The sequence below is a fragment of the Mirounga angustirostris genome, unplaced genomic scaffold (assembly GCF_029215605.1).
Source record: "Mirounga angustirostris isolate CCGP_5_RB_7025 unplaced genomic scaffold, mMirAng1.0.hap1 SCAF_2, whole genome shotgun sequence".
In the NCBI taxonomy this organism is placed as follows: Eukaryota; Metazoa; Chordata; class Mammalia; order Carnivora; family Phocidae; genus Mirounga; species Mirounga angustirostris.
In genome coordinates, this window is record NW_026991710.1 from 9,855,301 (window position 1) to 9,872,333 (window position 17,033).

General features: G+C 54.6%; 1 protein-coding gene across 1 annotated transcript; it reads right to left on the reverse strand.

The window, feature by feature from the left end:
* Positions 1-10,402: 10,402 nt before the first annotated feature.
* NKX3-2 (NK3 homeobox 2) lies at positions 10,403-14,724 on the reverse strand. The gene is made up of 2 exons (XM_045879483.2): positions 13,629-14,724; positions 10,403-12,087 (listed from the first exon to the last, which is right to left on the reverse strand). The coding sequence occupies exons 1-2, from the start codon at positions 14,092-14,094 to the stop codon at positions 11,558-11,560; spliced, it is 996 nt and encodes a 331-aa protein (XP_045735439.1). The 5' UTR covers positions 14,095-14,724; the 3' UTR covers positions 10,403-11,557.
* Positions 14,725-17,033: the final 2,309 nt, after the last annotated feature.

The following is a 17,033-nucleotide window of genomic DNA, read 5'->3' on the forward strand; positions in this document are numbered from 1 at the left end:
GCCTTGGGTAGCCCATGTACTCCCTTCCCTATCACCCTACCAAAGAAAAGGGTCACTGAGTCCTCCACCCTGCCTCCCTGGGCCTGCCCCAGCCACCAGCACAGAAGGATCGATGGTGTCACCAGGAACCGCACTGTTAGAAAAAGAAAAGGTCAATGGTAAAGGGAGCCAGGAGTAAGAAACCTTCCTTCTCAGGTCTCCTAAGACGAAAGGGCACTTTACTATCTATCCCCTGATATCCTCTGTACGGAGTTTGGGGAAAATTCTCCCCCTCCTGCAGATGAGGGATAGACCAGTGTGAGCCTAGGTAGGCTGGTTCCTGTTCTGCCACGGACCCACATCACCTCTGAGAGCCCGCCCTGTGCCAGCCACCAACTCCACATCTCGATACTTCCTTCCTGTGGGGAAACTGAGGGTCAGAGGATAGGAAAGTCAACCAAGGGCCTGTAAGCTGGGAGAAGTGGGAGCCAAGCCTGCTCCTCCTCCAAAGCCTTAACACCACGCTGCCATTTCCACATACACCCCCATGGCCCACCACCCCTCCCTTCTCTGGTTCTCTTTCCTCCTTGCTACTGGTTGGGGAAATCCCGCCTCTCAGAAAAGTGGTGAAAACGAAATGAGCCAAGGAGGTAAAACATTTAGTTTGGGCCCTGACAGAGCATACTCTTTCCGGGGCCTCATTCTTCTCCTCTGTGAATGGGATCCGCGCAGCCACAGCTCTGCGGTGGGGAGCAGAACAGAAATCTGGCCAGCGCGAGTACTGTGGAGCCACAGTCTGGTTCGAACCCCATCTCCGCCAGAAAGAGCCACAGCGAACGGTCGATCCCCAAAGTGGGATGATAGTAATGGAGCTGCCAGGAGGAATGAATGAAATAATTCAAGGAAAGCACTTAGGGAAACAGATTAAGCGCTAAATAAAGCACTGATTGCCAGAGCGGCGATTGGCCTGCGCAGCCTTGGAGGGCTGCTGCCTGGCCGAGGAGAAGCTGCCCCAGCCCCCTCCGGAAACTTCTCAGCATTTCAGCAGCTCCCGGCGCTAGGGATTGGGAACTGGGGCACCAATTCCCCAGGGCTCCTGGGTCCTGGGGATTCGCCTCCTGGAGGGACCCTCCCGCGGGCCAGGGGTTGTTCAAAAGGGAGGATGGGCAGGAGTGCCCGGCACTGGGAGCTCCCGGCCTATTTGGCCTATTCTCCGCCTAGAAGCACATTCAGAATAGGGCGGACTCAGAGAGGGAATTAAACCAAGGGACGCGGCATGACAGAGACTTAGCCCGAATAGAGAGACTTTCTGATGGAGTTGGGCAAAGACACGGCCCTAGTGATCAGCACACACCAAAAGCGCTCTTATAAATATTTAACCCCCTTGGGGCTCCTGGGGGGCTCAGTCGGTTAAGCAGCTGACTCTTGATTTCTGCTCAGGTCAAGATCTCAGAGTGGTGAGATGGAGCCCCAGAGCCCCACATTGGGCTCCTATGTAGGAGTCTCTCTCTCCTTCTCCCCCCTTAAAAAAATTAACATTCCAGTGACCTTCCTTGACTGACCTCTCAAATGATACCCCTGCTTGCCCCGCACTAACCCACACTTACTTTGTTTTCCTTTTGGCACTTCTATCCCTGTCTCCCACTAGATGGTAAACTCCACCAGGGTGGGGCCTTTTTCCTCTGTACCCCTCACACAGAGTAGCAGCCCAACAAATATGCTGAATATTTGGATGAATGAATGAAAGAGGAAAGAGAGAATGTCAGCAGTTCCACACAAAGATTTTTCTCTTAAAAAAAACCCTCCCTTTTTATAATTCCCCTCCCAGCTTTTTGAGGCTTCCCTTTGGCCCTACACCTATGAAGGGTGAGACCCCAGTTCTCCTCCCTGTGTATCCTGTGGTTGTCTTTCTGAGTGTGTTCTGCAGTTCCTTCTCCAGACTGTCTCATAAAGCAGGACACTAGCCTCTCACAAACACAAGGACCAGCACGCGGGGGAGGGCCTTCCCTTAGGCAGCACTGCAGAGAACAATTAGTGTAAATCAAATAAATAATACACATCTTATAAAATAATTATTTTAAGAAACTTTTCTGCAGTTATTGTAAACAGAAGAAATCAACTGGAGGGGGCCTGGCTGGCTCAGTCCTAGATCATGAGACTCTTGATCTTGGGGTTGTAGGTTCAAGCCCCATATTGGGTGCAGAGACAACTTTAAAAAATAAAATCTTGGGGCACCTGGTGGCTCAGTGGGTGAAGCGTCTGCCTTTGGCTCAGGTCATGATCCTGGAGTCCCAGGATCAAGCCCCAGTCCCCCAGGCTCCCTGCTCAGTGGGGAGTCTGCTTCTCCCTCCCCTCCTCCTCCTCCCTCTCATGCTCTCTTGCACTCACACACTCTCTCTATCTCAAATAAATAAAATCTTTTTAAAAATAAAATATTTTTAAAAAAAGAAGGAATCAACTGGAAAGCAGTTGGTGTACTTTTTTTTAAACCTTAAAAGTCTATATGCTGCCTTTATTTTAAAAGCACAATTGCAGTTGCAAAAAAGCACAGAACATGTTGCAGCCAAGGTTTCCAATGAGGGTTAACTGTTCTTACTGTTTTGGTTGTTTTTATAATCACTCAACACTTCTTGTCTACCCCTTACCATGTCCACAGATAAGTTTCTTTAAATGGTAAATGTCTTTGTTTAACTTGGCAAAAAATATTATCAATTAGGCTGTGAGCATTTCATGGTGCCTAGTGCTCAGGAAGCACTCCATTCTTAGAGGACCCTGTCTTTGTGGGGGTGGGGGTAATTTTCCATATTTTCAGCAGAGCAACTCCTTTTGGGTCTTCATCAACTGTCTGGTTCCAAATCCATGCTCTGTTCCCAGGGGGTTTTGCAGGAGGAAGCTTTTAATGCCTTCCCTCCTGGAGAATCAAAAAGACCTCCTGATTGAATGCCTGGGTTCAACTTCTCCAGCTGAGCTCTCCTGCAATACCAGCTTCTCCCTCTTTGGGGCTACTCATGGAACCAGAACTACTAGCCAGTAGATTCAAAGGAAATGGGCTGGAAAATCCATTCATGAAACATAAGACACTATACAGTAGGAATTTTTCATCTAAAAACATGTGAAGTGGTGCCTGGGTGGCTCAGATGGTTAAGCATCTACCTTCGGCTCAGGTCATGATCTCCAGGTCTTGGGATGGAGCCCCACATCGGGTTCTCAGCTCAGCAGGGAGTCTAATTCTCCCTCTCCTTCTGCCTCTCCCCCTGCTTGTGCACTCTCTGTCTCTCTCTCCCAAATGAATAAAGAATCTTTTAAAAAAATTTAAAAAATGAAAACATGTGAGTGCCAGACCCTCAGTTGGGAATCCAGAGACCTTGAGCCCTTTGTCCAAAGCAGCTATCCCAACTAGCAGCACTGTGTTTAGGTGGTGATCATAAGCCCACATGGGGAGGGGGTGGGTAGGACCCTGAGTTCACCTCAAGGTCTATAGGTGAAGCAGTTCTGCCCAGGGCCACTGAGGCCCAGCACCCCTTAGCTCAATCCCACCACCAGATCCACCACAAATACCCCTCCAAGGGTATCCCCATCCACCAGGCCTGGCTCTGGTCTCTGTGGGGCAGCTGACGCTCTCCACACCACAGCCGATGTCCAATTTCCAAACTGGATCATGCTCCCACCCCACCCCAGGTCCCACTCCCATATAAACCAGAAGCACAACGTTCATTCAGGACCATGTTTTTTTTGAGTCCTCAGCTGGTCAGGTATGATGTACATTTTAATAGGATCAAATATGAGATGATGAGATGATTTGGCAAGTTTGCTCAAAGCTAAGGTGGCACCAGGAAGAATTTGAGCCCGAGGCCTGAGAGCTTGACCCCGAGACATAAGGGGCTCTCCTGCTCAGCCACCCAGGACTGGTGCCCAGCAGGCCAGGAGAAGAAGAAGACCTTGATGAGGTTTGAAAAGGCTCCCCTGGCCCTTCTGCCCTCTGCTGGCTTCTCAACAGGGCCTGTGGATACCACTTGGAGCCTGGAGGGGGGGATGTGGTGGGGGCTGACAAGGACAAAGCTGAAGGATTCTGATCCTCATTCATGAGTGCTTCCAATATGTATTCAACATAGAAGAACAACAGGCTCCGTGCTAGGCACTTGGGGCCGCCGTGGGGGCTAGCCATCCGGGCCTGTCTTCCCAGAGGTTGCAAGGCCAGGTCAGACAGCTCTAGAGCAGGGCACTGAACCCAATATTACTTATCACTGCAGCAAGTAGGTGGGACAGCTTCAGGAGGGACGTTTAACTGAAACTTGTCAGGAGGGTTGACTCAGGGAAGGCCTGAGATGTGTAAGTTGAGATTTGAAGGGATATGGGAACTTGGGCAGGCTAAGTCTTCCCATTAGCCCAGTTTTTCTCTCACCTGCCCTGTGTCTACTCTTTGTCACCACCTTATATGTGTGTGTGTAGCTTCCTTTCCCACAGTTGGGGGTGGGGCACAAGGGCGTGCTCAAGTTCCCCCAGAGGGGCAGCATCCTGGGCCTCCTCAGGGAGGGATTCTCAGAAGTCAGTCACCCTAGTGACACTCCTGCTCCAGGTCTAGGACGCGTGTGGACCAAACCCATGTCGGCCCCGCGCCCGCAGAAATACCTGAGACACCTGCACAGGAGTGGAGATTTTACTATTTCAATCCTCAGAGGAGTGTCAATTTCACTGACGACCATTGCAAAAACACGAGCAAAAAATGTAGTAGGGCGGGACAAAACCCCTGACCCGAGGGTTCCCTGGGGACACTTCGGTGCCGCATTGGGTCACTCGAGCTCTTTGGCGACCTCTGACCCTATGTAGCCCTGCATCCTTCGATGGCCGATGGCCGCAGACTCTCGGGCTGAGCGCAGCAAAGCATGGACCAGCGGGGGACAGCGAGGCCCTAAGAGAACATTGTGGGCACAGCCCGGCAGCCCCAGCCCGGCCAGGGCCCTTTGCGCGGAGGGCCGAAGCCCCCGCACGGCAGCGTGTTTGTCCTTGCGTAAAAAACCCCGAAAACCCCGCCAAAGAGCTCCACCGCTCCACGGAGGGAGGCCTTGGCGCGCACAAGAGGAGCCATTCAAAATGTTAATAAGCTTATTAAAATAATCGGCTTTACTGGCTCTTGTTTTACAGCCTGCTGCCCACCCTTGGTGGACCATGGGAGAGAAAGTACTAGTGGCATTTTTTTTTTTTTCTTAACGCGTTTTCCGTCCAAGGTCAGGGGACTCTCCGAGGGCTCAGTGCGGACACCGATGCGGAATAGCCTCAGGTCTCTCCCCTCCGGAGCGCGGTGAGTGGGGAGACATCCGAGCCGAGGACCACAGCTGCCCACCCAGGCTCAGGAAGTGGACAGAGGAGGCTCAGAGATAATAGTCTTGGAGAGACCTACGCTGAGGCAACTGGGGGACCCAGCTCCTTTTAAAAAATAAAGCAAAACAACCCTCCCTCCAAAATCTGCTCACGAAGGGCACGGCTCATTATTTAAAATAGAAGGGCTTTGTCTTTTACCTCGACTCCAAGCCAGAGGTCAGTGTGGACTCCAAACATTACTAGGGTTAAGGAGCATCTCACACTTTTTTTTTTTTTGATATAGGTGCAGAGAAGAGAAGTTCATTGCCTAGGATTCGTCAAGACAGTGGGAGAGCTGCCTCCAGCCGGTAGACTGAGGCCCCAGGTAGAATCACTTAATGATCTTGGAGACCGTTGAGCCCGATTTGACCACTTCCCGCCCTCAGATGTGCCGGCTGCGGGGAGTAGCTCTCACCTGGATCTCCCAGACGTCCAGGACCGCACCCCGCGAAGGGACAGGGCGCACGCCCAAGTCGCAGGAGCGCTGCTCAGCCGGGTGGCCTGAGTGTGACGACCAGAATCGGGCCAGGCCGGGAGGAGAAGGACTCACCGAGAAGCCCCCAGAAGCCCCCCAAAGTCCCCCTCACGCCAGAAGCTCTTGTTGCAATTGCGGAAACAGTAAGGAGTGACGTCGGCACTCGCTGAAGACCGTGAGGCCTGGGCAGAGACCACGCGCTCTGGGCTCCGCCGGCGCACTAACCCCTGAGCTGCGGGGCCTCACCGCGCCTGTGGGCGGGGCACCCAGGGACAAAACGCGGGTGCTTATGGGAGGCACCGTGGAGTGAGCGGGCTCCAGGCGGCTGGGAGAGGGAAGGAGGCAGCTTGTCACGCACACTCCCGGCAGCATGCGGGAAAGGATGAGCGTAGGAGCGAGCTCACCTTGCCAAAGGTTCCTGGCAAGGTGATGCCTCCGCTCCCGCAGCTACTGTGTATTCCCTTTGAACTTGACCTTCCAACAGGAACCGGTAAGTGCTATTCGCTTGTGCAGCGGATTCCGGGTCAGCCTCGGATCCGCCAGAAGCCAGGCGCCCCGTCTTTCCCTTCCCCGCCTCAAAGCAAAAAGTAACAGTAACAACAGCGCTCCGGGCGGGGTGCGGGGCGGCAGGGCCGTTTGCCAGTTCTCACGCCCGCAAATTGCCCCAAATTTGGACGTTTGACTTCTCCTTCGTAGGTGGCATAACCTCATATACACCCAACATGTTTGAAAGAAGTTCATCGTTCTGCTTAACCTGGACTCCATATCGGACCACCCCTGCTTGCAAGGCCCTGGGAATCAATCTCCTTTTATAAATGTTTTAATGATTTGAGCACCCCGGTTTATGTTGAATAACTTCTATGTGTAACTACAGAAAAAAATTAATTTATTACATGATGTAACCATTTACAATATAACACAATTTTTTTGCAACCTATTTTGGCATTTCTTCATTTTAAAAAACATATTTTTCAGGAGACTTGAAAACTGGCCGAGGCCCCGCGTCTCTACCCCTCTAAGGGACCCTTCGCTGAGCACACCGCAGGTCACTTGGAAACTCCTGAAGGGTGCAGGAGTTCAAGAAAGATTGTTTCAGATCAGCCTACTAAGCATTGCCCAGAAATTAATAATAATAATAATAATAATAATAATAGTGGCAACCGTAGTAGTAAGTCCATACCAGCTAGCTGCGCAGTGCTTAACGGTTTTCAAACACACCCACCCTTAGTAATCCAACCACCCCAAAGCCAAACCTGGAGATGCTAGTTCTAAAGGACCGTCTATCCACACTGCCGGCCTCAAATCCTAAAATATGCTTCTGAGCATGTTGTTGTTGTGTATTGTTTGGCTGCTCGTCCGGGCCGCCCTCGGATTAGGAGCCTCAGCTCCCGCTTCCTTCGAGGTTCTGGGCGCGGCCTTCCCTGGCGGCCAGGGCTGCGCAGTAGCCACGCGCCGTGAGCGTGTGTGACTACCCGCTCTCAGCGCTTTCCGACTTACAAAGCGCTTTCCAGCATCTGCTGGGTCCTGCAGTCCCCGCGCAGCTCGGTGTGATTCCCAACTAAGATTGTTAGCCGGGTGAGGCGGTGGCCCGCAAGTCGAGCCCTGCGGGGCCTGGGCAGCGGGGCCCCAGCGCGGGCCTGCCTCGCTTCCCTCCTCGTCCTTTGAGGACCAGGAGCTCCTCCGCCAGTATTCAGGTTTCGGGGAGATGTCTAAATTTCTCCGCTGCCTAGCCTCCGTTGGCGGCGGCGGCTTTCCCCCGACGCAGAAGCCTTTTCCGTCCACCTAGTTGAATTCCGTGTGCTCGCGCGAGGCTGGATTCTACCTTCTCCTGCCAAACACCGATGAAACCTGAACGGAGTGGCCGCCTGGCCAGGACAGAGGTCCGGCGGCCGGCTGGGGAGTTAGAGTCAAAGGATCCCCGTCCCGAGGGATGTTTGCCGGCTTTGGAGGATGTCTTGCTTCTGTGGGATGCTCGGTATGGTGCTTCCAGGCTTGCCAGTTTCCGGGTCTGCAAAAGCTCCCCATTCCCGGGAAGCCCTCAGACACCGCCCCTGTAGGGGCCCAGCCCCTCTGGGATCCGGGATCCGGGCCAGACTCTCAGAAGCAAGGGGACATCTTGAATGAAGTCAGATTCACTGTCAACCTCTTCCCTTGGGCTAGTGCGGAGGAGTGGCGAGAGCACGGGGTTTCTCTGTGGCCCGGAAGCCATCTATTTCCTGAAATGGAACCCATTCCCAAACTCCCACTGCTTGGCCCAGCTCTTCCGAGATACTCCTTCGGTCCGTGAGCCCTTCCAACCTAGTCGCTTGGAGTTAGATGCAGCTTGGGAGAGTCAAGGCCAACAGGCCATGGATTTGAGTTACAGACACACACACACACACACACACACACACCAGCGATATTTGGTAGCCGATGGATCTCAAATTTGCTGCCCAGAGCAAGATTCGTGGGCTGAGCTGAATCCTTGGGACCGATTTCAGTGCAGGTCACAGCGTGTCCCCTTCGCAGCTATTCCTCCTGCCATGGTTTACCCATCTAAGTGTGTGGGTCGTACCCAACTATCCCAAAGGCCAGCTCGGAGATTTGCTAAGGGCCCAAAAGTACTGAGAAAGATGAATATAGGTCCAAAGGCTCCCCTGGAAGCTACTCTGGGAAATCAGGCTCCGAGGAAGCGGACAAGGAGCACTGCGCCCCAGTGGCGCAGATCATGGGTGGACGAAGGTCCCCTCCGTCAGGAAGCAAGGCGGGCAAAGACCCGGACGCTTTCTAGTCTTTTTTTTTTTTTTTTTAAGAGGCAGGGGTGGTAGTGGGAAGGAAGAGGAAATTCAGAAAGTAGTACCGCAGATTTCCAACAGGAGCCATGTCTACAGCCGGGGGCCCAGGTAAAGATACCTGTCTCAGGTCTCCAAATGCAGGGGGAAATCTTCCGAAGCCCAGCTGGCCCTGCAGGCTGACTCCGACTCCCGGGATCGGCTCTCAAGGCGCTGGTTGCCAGCACCAGCCGTGGGGCAGCTCAGAGTGAAACTGCAACAATCTGGGGCAAACTGAATTCGTTTGGGTCATTTTTCCCAGGCTTCTGGAGCCAGCTCAGGATAACTGGCCCAGGCGGGGAGCGCAGAGGGGGCGAGAAAGGGAAGGGGCGCCGCTCGGCCTCCTGGAAAGAAAATCCCTAGTTCCCTCAACTCCAAATCCGCAAGGATGGAGGACAAACTTACCTCTTAGGCCGCAGTCACAATCAAATGCCATTTCAGAAGGGGAAAAAAAAATCGAGCCTCCTTCCCCAAAACCCCTCAGTAGTGGCGATCTCTGCAGAGAGGAAGGGAGCGAATTCTAGCATTATTGGAAATGTTCTAACTTTCTACAAGGAAAATGCATTCATGATTAATTATGAAGTTTAAGTGGAATTTTTTAAACATGCCAAAAAGCAACAAAATGATTGCAGGAACCATTTAGAAGGTGGTTGGACTTGGGGGCAAGGGTGTGCATATCCTGAGGGCCTTTGCCTTTCCTCACGCTTTGCTATTTCCACAAAGCAGGAATCGTTCTCGAAAAGGGCTTGTCGCAACTCTCTGCCCCACCAGGCGGAGGGGCCGCAGATCCCTGGCCACGGACTTTGGGATACAAAGGACTGGGGGTCCTGAGGCTGGAAAAGGTCGCTGGCCAGGGAAAAGGGTGGGTAGGGCTTTCTGGTCAGGGTAAAACTGAAAGTAGCTGGGGCCTGGGTTTGGCATCTCCCAGCTCCGGCCGGCAGCGACCCGAGGCCTCAGAGCCTGCAATGTGGCATTAACTCTTCCTTGCTCGACCCGGACCCTGTGGGAGGGGAGTGAAGCATTTTGCTCTGGCGAACCCATGACATTCTGGGGAGTTCGTGGAATGGGGGCGGGTTGCGTTCGTCTCTAAAATGTAAATAATAATTAACCCTCGCCCTACTCATCCTCTACTTCCACCTTAGGCTTCTGTGTGGATCAAATGAGACCATGTCACAGAGAGAGTGAGTGGAATCGCTCTGGAACAACGTAGAAGGCCATTTGCCCCCTGCCGGGGTCAAAGCTCAGTTGACCCTCCCCAAGAGACCTCTTATTATAGGCCTGCTTATTATAGCCTTCAGAACTTCAGCAAGTTTTGGCTAGCCTATTCTCCAAACAAAATGAAGACAGGGTCACTTACAGAAACTCTGGGAAAATCAAAAGCAGAGAGAACTTAGGGCAGGTGGAGGAGACAGCAGGTTGAGTAGGGGTTGAAACTGGCTGTGGGTTCAGCTATGGACGCTTTCCAGACTCTCAAACCAATCCCACGAGGAAAAAATAAAAGAGCGAGTGAGAGACAGAATCCTAGGCATTTGCTCCTGAATCAGTGGGATTCAGCTGTGACTTTTGCAAAGTCCCCTACATCACAGTTCCCTGAGCTGCGCAGATTTAAACACTTTCTGTCGGGTGGGCAGCCCGGCCGCTCTTTAGAGGGAGGAGGCATCCTTGGTCCAGGACTGAAAAAGTGGTTGGAAAACCAGCCCTAGACATTTTTACAGTACTGGATTCCCCAAAGCCGGACGGAAAGAGGCTCAGAGAAAACACGGCGTCCAGGAGAGCATATTAAACTAAAAGTTTATAAATTAAAGGAAAAAGAAAGATAAAGCGAACAGAGCTTCCAAACTTCACAAATCTTTTTAAAGTTAATATTCTAGTTGAGTGCACAGTGCCCTTAAGGAGGCAAAAAGCAACGAGGTTGACAGGATCATCTGTCTTAGGGGCAGGGGCAGGGATGGGAGAATCCTGGGTCAGAACGCAGGAGCCACGGAGAATGATCCGTAGAGACAGAGGGCCCGCGGCGCCGGAACTGTGGGGGATGCCCGGGAAAGGCTGGGCAGGGATATTCACATTGAATACAAAAATAACCGTTATTTGAATACAAACAACCGAAAAGTGCTACACGTTTTAACCTCCTTTACAAAAATAAAAAGAAATAAAAGAAAGTTTCTGCCAAAGGCCGCTGGGTTTGCTCTTTCCCGGTTTGGGGTTCCCAGGAAGCTCCCCAGTTGGAAGCGGCCCTGGACTTCGGAGAGGAAAGATTCGGGGGGAGGGGGCTCTGCCCTGCCCTGTGCTCAGAGGCTCCCTTCTTTACATTCAGCATCCAACAGGGCGTCCCCACCCCCGGCTCTGACACGGGGAGGGGTGGGGTCAGAGGGCCCCAAAAGCAAACCTTTCACGGTTCAAATCAACGCCCATCGCTCGGGGCTCCTTGGGGCTGTCAAGGTTCCGCACCCCTTTGTTACAAATGCAAGTTCCAAAAAAATAGATATGTAGATAAACATAGATTGGTAGCATGGATACCATGAACTATTGTGGCCTAGTGCACGAAGCTCCCAGCCGGCCTGAAATTCTGGGGATTCAGGCTACGTGGATCCAGGAGTTCTCTGCGCTCCAGGGAAACGCCGTCTCCTGGCAGATACAATCCAAATCCAACTTTGTTGTGATAATAAATAATGTCCAAGAGCTTCCAGGCAGGCAACTGGGGAGCAAGGCCCCTAGGCCATAGGGTGCCTCCATTCAAATGAGAAAAAGGCGCCCTCTCTGGACAGCCTCAGTCCCGCTGCCCGGGCGCGCTCTTGGATTTTGAGCCCGGGCTGGATTTCGTCCTCCACTCGCCCCCTCGGCGGGGCGCCCTCGTACGGAGCACAACCTGCACAGCGGTCTGCGGCCGTCCGGAGCTGGGGCGCGGGGATCGTCTGCTGCCTCGCCCCGGGCCGGCTCACTGGGTGCCCGCGGCGGCTGCACACGTGGACAGCGCCCAGCCGGGGAGGCAGTAGTAAGGGTAATAGTAGGGGGGCTGCAGTGGCAGCAGCGAGGGTGGCCGCAGCACCTCGCCGGGCAAGTACTGTCTCTGGTCGTCGCGCACCAGCACTTTCACCGCCACCTTCTTGGCGGCGGGCGCTGACGCCAGCAGGTCGGCGGCCATCTGCCGGCGTTTGGTCTTGTAGCGACGGTTCTGGAACCAGATCTTCACCTGCGTCTCGGTGAGCTTCAGCGACGCGGCCAGGTCGGCGCGCTCCGGCCCGGACAGGTAGCGCTGGTGGTTGAAGCGGCGCTCCAGCTCGAAGACCTGCGCGTGGGAGAAGGCGGCCCGCGAGCGTTTCTTGCGCGGCTTGGGCGCGGCGGGCTCCTCCTCCTCCTCCGCGCCGCCCGCCGGCGCGCCGCCGCCGCCGGTTCCGCTGCACAGCGCCGGCACGCGTGCACTTCCCGGGCCAACAGCGTCGTCTTCGGCCCTAGGGCTGCGGTCGCCTGCGGACCCCATTGGGACAGAAACAACAGACTGTCAGCGTCGCAGAGAAGCGAGGTCTGGCCTCAACTGCGGGGGTGGGGGTGGGGTACGGAAATACACTTCGATCCCAGCAGAGCGCTTGGGGAGGGTCTGCACATCAGTCTCGGAACCCTGTTCCACCAGCTTCTTGCATCTAGGCCTGCCCCGCTCGGGAAGGGGACTCGGCCGCTGTATCAATGCTGTGTGGCCAAGATCCAGCTCCCTGCCCTCACTGGGCCCCCGGCTCCCCTCAGTAATGTGGGGGCACCGGGCCTGAGCATCCTCACAAGCCTTCTCAGTTCTCAGCGCTGAGCCCTGGGGTTCTACATTGCTCCCTCCCTGGGTTTACCGGCCTCTGGCACACTCACACTCATACACGCTCATTGTCGCAGCACACACGTGTCGACTGCGTATAACGGGAAGGTGGGGGGCCGAATCCTCAGACAGATGGATTCGGAGTCTTACCCCCACTCCCCAACCACCCGGAATTGTGTGAGGTCTATGGCAATAGTCTGCTCCAAAGCCTTGGTGGGCTTCTCTCTCTCTCTCTCTCTCTCTCTCTTTGCAAGGAAATGAGAAGCGGGCTAAGGATTGAGGGTGAAGAGAGGGAGGTGCCCCTGCTTCGAGTCTTTGAACCCTAATCTGACGCCAGCTCCTCAGCCTCTTCCTGGATCTCCCCACAGGACCCTAGCAGAGAGGTTCAGAGCTCTGGGCTCTGGCAAATACTATTTACTTGTAGCCAGCGTGAGGCCTACAGCAGCGACCAGCCGACAGGGGGGTGGGCGTGGGGGTGGGGGTCTTTCCCACCCAGTGACCTGCCAGCCCTGGCAGAGGATGTTCCTCTCCCTGCTACTTGTGGGATGACCCACATCAAGCCCCTCTGCCTTCAGCCGGCTGCAGGGTGTGCCGCCAGGTCTTGGGTCCTCAGCCCATCCCAGCTCCCCTGACCCTGAGGTCTGGGAAAGCTAAATAAGCCCTCCCCCCAAAGCCCAGGCTTGGCAGATGCACGCCTCCCTACCACTTAGAGGTATCCCTCACCACCAATCCTTGAGCGGAGACCTCGGAGCCTTGGGACCTCGAAGCCTTGGGACCTCGAGCTGGGAGCGTTTCTGTTCTGTGGGCCAGGGGCCAGGGCACTGGCCACTCGAGGTCTCTGGGCCCCTGGCTCTTCCCTGTCGATGATTTGAGGGATTTGGACGCAGACAGGGCCGAAGCACCGGCGATGGACTTAAAGCCAGGGTGCAGTGGTTTTCTCTTAGCCCGGTCTAGGGCACAATTGCCCCAGGACGTCTCAGGCCTCACCCCAGGACGCAGGGTTCTGAGGAGTTTCCTGGTTCCCTCTCGGGCTCAGTTCCCGAAGGATTAGAGCCGCCTGCGCCAGCGCGAAGAGCTTAGGGTCCCGGCCAGCCACGGGGCCCCACGGCGCAGGGTACTCCCAGCAGGCCCCCCCCCCACTCGGCGTGTTTGCCCTCCTTGCCCAGCCCCTCAGCCCGGCCCCCTTCCCCGCCAAGCCTCGGCAGACCTGAGACGCTGGCCGACATCTCGCTGTCGCTCCGGCCTGCGGCTTCCTCCTCCAGGTCCTTGGCGGCGGGCAGCTCGCAGACCGGCTGGCCGAGGCCCAGCGTCCCCCTTGCACGGCCGGCCCCGCTGGCCCCCGGCGCGTCCGCACAGCGCCGCCCGCCCTCGTTCTCCTCGCTCAGCGCCGAGTCCGAGTCCCAACAAACCAGGCTCTCCGCGGTCCGCCCCGCAGCCGTTCTGGTCCCGGCAGGCGACGCCAGCAGAGAGTCCTCCGCGCCCCCCAGAGCGCCCGCGTCTGTCTCCCCGAAGAGTCGCCAGCAGCAGACAGCGGGCGCCTCAGACACTGCCACCGCCGTGCCCCCGGGTACCGGGCGCCCCTCTGGCGCGGGCAGCCCGCCGCGCTCTTCTTTCTTGTTGAGGATTGCCTGGATGGAGAAGGGCGTCAAGGTGTTGGCGCCGCGCACAGCCATCTGCGCCGTGGGCCAGGGCGGCCGACCGGCCGGGCGGCTGGGGCGCAGGGCAGCTCGGAGCTGGACGCAGCGCGCGGGCCGCCGCAGTGCGAGTGAGCCGGGCGCGCGAGGCCCCTGCAGCCCACTCCTGCGCGGCCCAGCAGCCCCCGCCCCCCTCTGGCCCGGGATCAGCGCCGACCCTCACCCGCACTTCCGAGGCCCAGCCCTCCCAGAGACCCCCTCCCCCGAATCCAGAGCCAGACGCTCTCCTTTCGCAGCTCAGCTGGATTATCTCATCGCCTCGCGCCCTTAGGGGCGGGCGGGGGTCTGCCCCCTCGGAGGATGTTGGGGGCGGATCGGCAGGGCCCCCACCGCGGCTGCAGTCCCCTCCTGAGCGCCTGCGGGGCGCACGGCCGGAGTCACTTTTTCTTTGCGCCTCGGTCTCTTCCCTGGCTGCCCGATTTCGCTCCCGGTTCTTCCTTTCCCTCCCAGTTGGTCCGGCTCTTCCGGAGCCCACCCCCAGCGGCGGCGGCGGCGGCGGCGGCGACGGCGGCGACCTCTGGATTCCGAGAGGCGCGGGGCACCTTTTTACCCCCTGCTCTGGTTTTATCTGTTTCTTCTCTCTTTCCTTCCCCGGCGTTCCACCGTGTCCCCCCTCCCGCGCGGGTGTCATTCCTCACCCCTGAGTGACAGCTTCAGGCCACGCCCCTTCACTGGGTTGTCCGGGGGCCCTCCAGGCCGCCTATTGGCTGGTTCCAGCTGGGCGACGTTGACTTTAACAGACAAAACTGGGCACGTTGTGCGGAGAAAGTCAGGGTCTGACTTAACCCCTTTCCTCCCAAGCCTGGTCCTCGAAGCATCCTCCAGCAACCGGGAGGCTTACCCACCCACACACGGTGTCCGAGAATTCGCGTTTCTTATCTCTGCAGATGTATCCACCCATTCCTGCGCTTTTGTGGAACACGATATTTAATAGTCGAGGCGAAATCTAAACGTGGGAGTGTGGGCAGGGGGGAAATCCAAGATAACGCAGTTCGGTAAATCGCGCAGTTTTCTGTTTTCTAGGAAGGCTCAAAGATAAGAACAAAATGCTTTTTTTTAACCTTTATAGTTTCGCGGCTTCCTCACTGCTAATTCTTTTCACTGATATAATCAATTAATTAAAATCACTAGAAATATTTTTTTTCCTTCGCCATATTCTATTTGATTCGATTTCTATGGAGGAATTAAAAAGAAAAAGATGGTACAGTTAGAGAACTAAAGGCAGGCGAGAAATGAGAAGTCGTCTTTGGGAGAGTTTCTGGAAATTGCGCGGTCATTTCCCTGGACGGTTAATACTGAATTTAATTGGAGTTTGTTAAATTTTACACCAGAAAGAAGGGGAAAAAATATTTCAATTTGCTCTTTAAATATTCTGTTACTTGTGAGTGGAATCAGATTAGAAAAGATAGTGTTTGTTTAAAGGACTATATGGGAATTACCGTAGTCATGCTCCTGAACTGACGACATTAAATTCTCTTAAAAAATAAGTGATGGATTGTTTTATGTAATAGAAGGAACCAAGCTAGGAAACACAAATATTGTGGTATGAAAACATTTGTTACTTATTTATGTTATTTATTTTTAAATAAAAAATTTGCTCAAGTAACATACTTTACTGTCTTCCATAATTCTTACCAAAGGTTTAGCTTAACACCAAAGACACAACCTGAACCATTAAGTAAGTTTAAAGAACTGTGATTTTAGTTTAGTAAATTGGTGTTTTTGGTGTCACTAAAATAAACAGCATTTTCCCCTGTTGCTTTCTTTTTGGTGGTTCTTGTTGTGCACCGCAGTACGAAATACACACACTCTTCATAGTTTTCAGCTCAGTATGTGTGTGGGAAAGGGCTTTGCAGCATGTGTACTTTCCAGCATTTTAGCTACATGATGCTTTTTTGCATCCCCAATACACTACAGTGCAGATTCGGTAATGAGCTTGGGTTAAAAATTCGCACTTGAAGAGATCATTGCCGTTTATAGCTCTTTAGGGTTGCATCACTTTTGAGGGAAAGGTGCTTAAATTTGGTGTCAGTATCCGGCAAAGATAAGACACGGAGGCTCTTCAGGCCGGGAGGGAAACAGAATACTCCTGAGTTTCAAGAGAAAGCGTGTCTTTCCTTCCTCCCGATGACCTATATTTACTCTTTAAATTTCCTCCCTCCCCCACCATCCTGTTATTCTCTGGGGAGCGCGTCCAGAAGGAGATTGACACAAGCGCCCCAAAGGTGAGAGATGGGCAGGTGTGAACTGTGTGTCTCAGACAGCTATGCCTTTGTGGGGTGAGGGCTTGGTGTGGACAAATAATAGAGTGAGTTCCGCACACACAGGCAACGGAGATGTTCTGGCGGTTGAATGACCTCGTATGAGAGTAAGTTTGGGGGCTATACAAAGACTTACTTGAAAATAGTAACTACTCTTTAGTTGCCCCCCCCCCAAAGTATACTTTTTAAAAAGAAACCCGAATCACAGTAGGATATGCCCTTTGCCACAGGCTTCGGCAGAAGTTGTCAAAGCATTAAAGATGCAGTTCCGAGGTTTTGAGTCGTCCGTTTCCTGTGCCCAGAGTGCAAGAGAGTCTTCAGCAGGCACAAAGTGAGAGACCCGTGTCATCTCTGGGCAACCGCAGCGGCTGTCGACCCGTCGGTCTGATGAGAGGCTGCAGGCAGGGCCAGGAGGTGTGTAAGTACCCTGGTCTGGAACTCCGGCTAGAAGCTGCTAGTAAGGGGCTGGGTGGGGATGAAAAGGCTTTGGGGGACGGTGAGCAGAGGTGGTCGTAGGCAGAGATCGGCCCGGACACGCGCAGAATCAAGGCCGGGGAGTTGGGATGTGTGGCGAGGGCTTGGCTGGTCAGCGCGGGCTGGAGGGCCGGGGGCCGGCGGGGAAGGGGCGCGTCCGCGCGGGCGCAGCAGGGCCCGGCT

Coding starts and splice junctions, on each gene's coding strand:
- NKX3-2 (XM_045879483.2), bottom strand. CDS start 14,094: ATGGCTGTGCGCGGCGCCAACACCTTGACGCCCTTCTCCATCCAGGCA. Junction 12,088..13,628: donor GATGTCGGCCAGCGTCTCAG/GTCTGCCGAGGC, acceptor TGGGGTCCGCAG/GCGACCGCAGCCCTAGGGCC.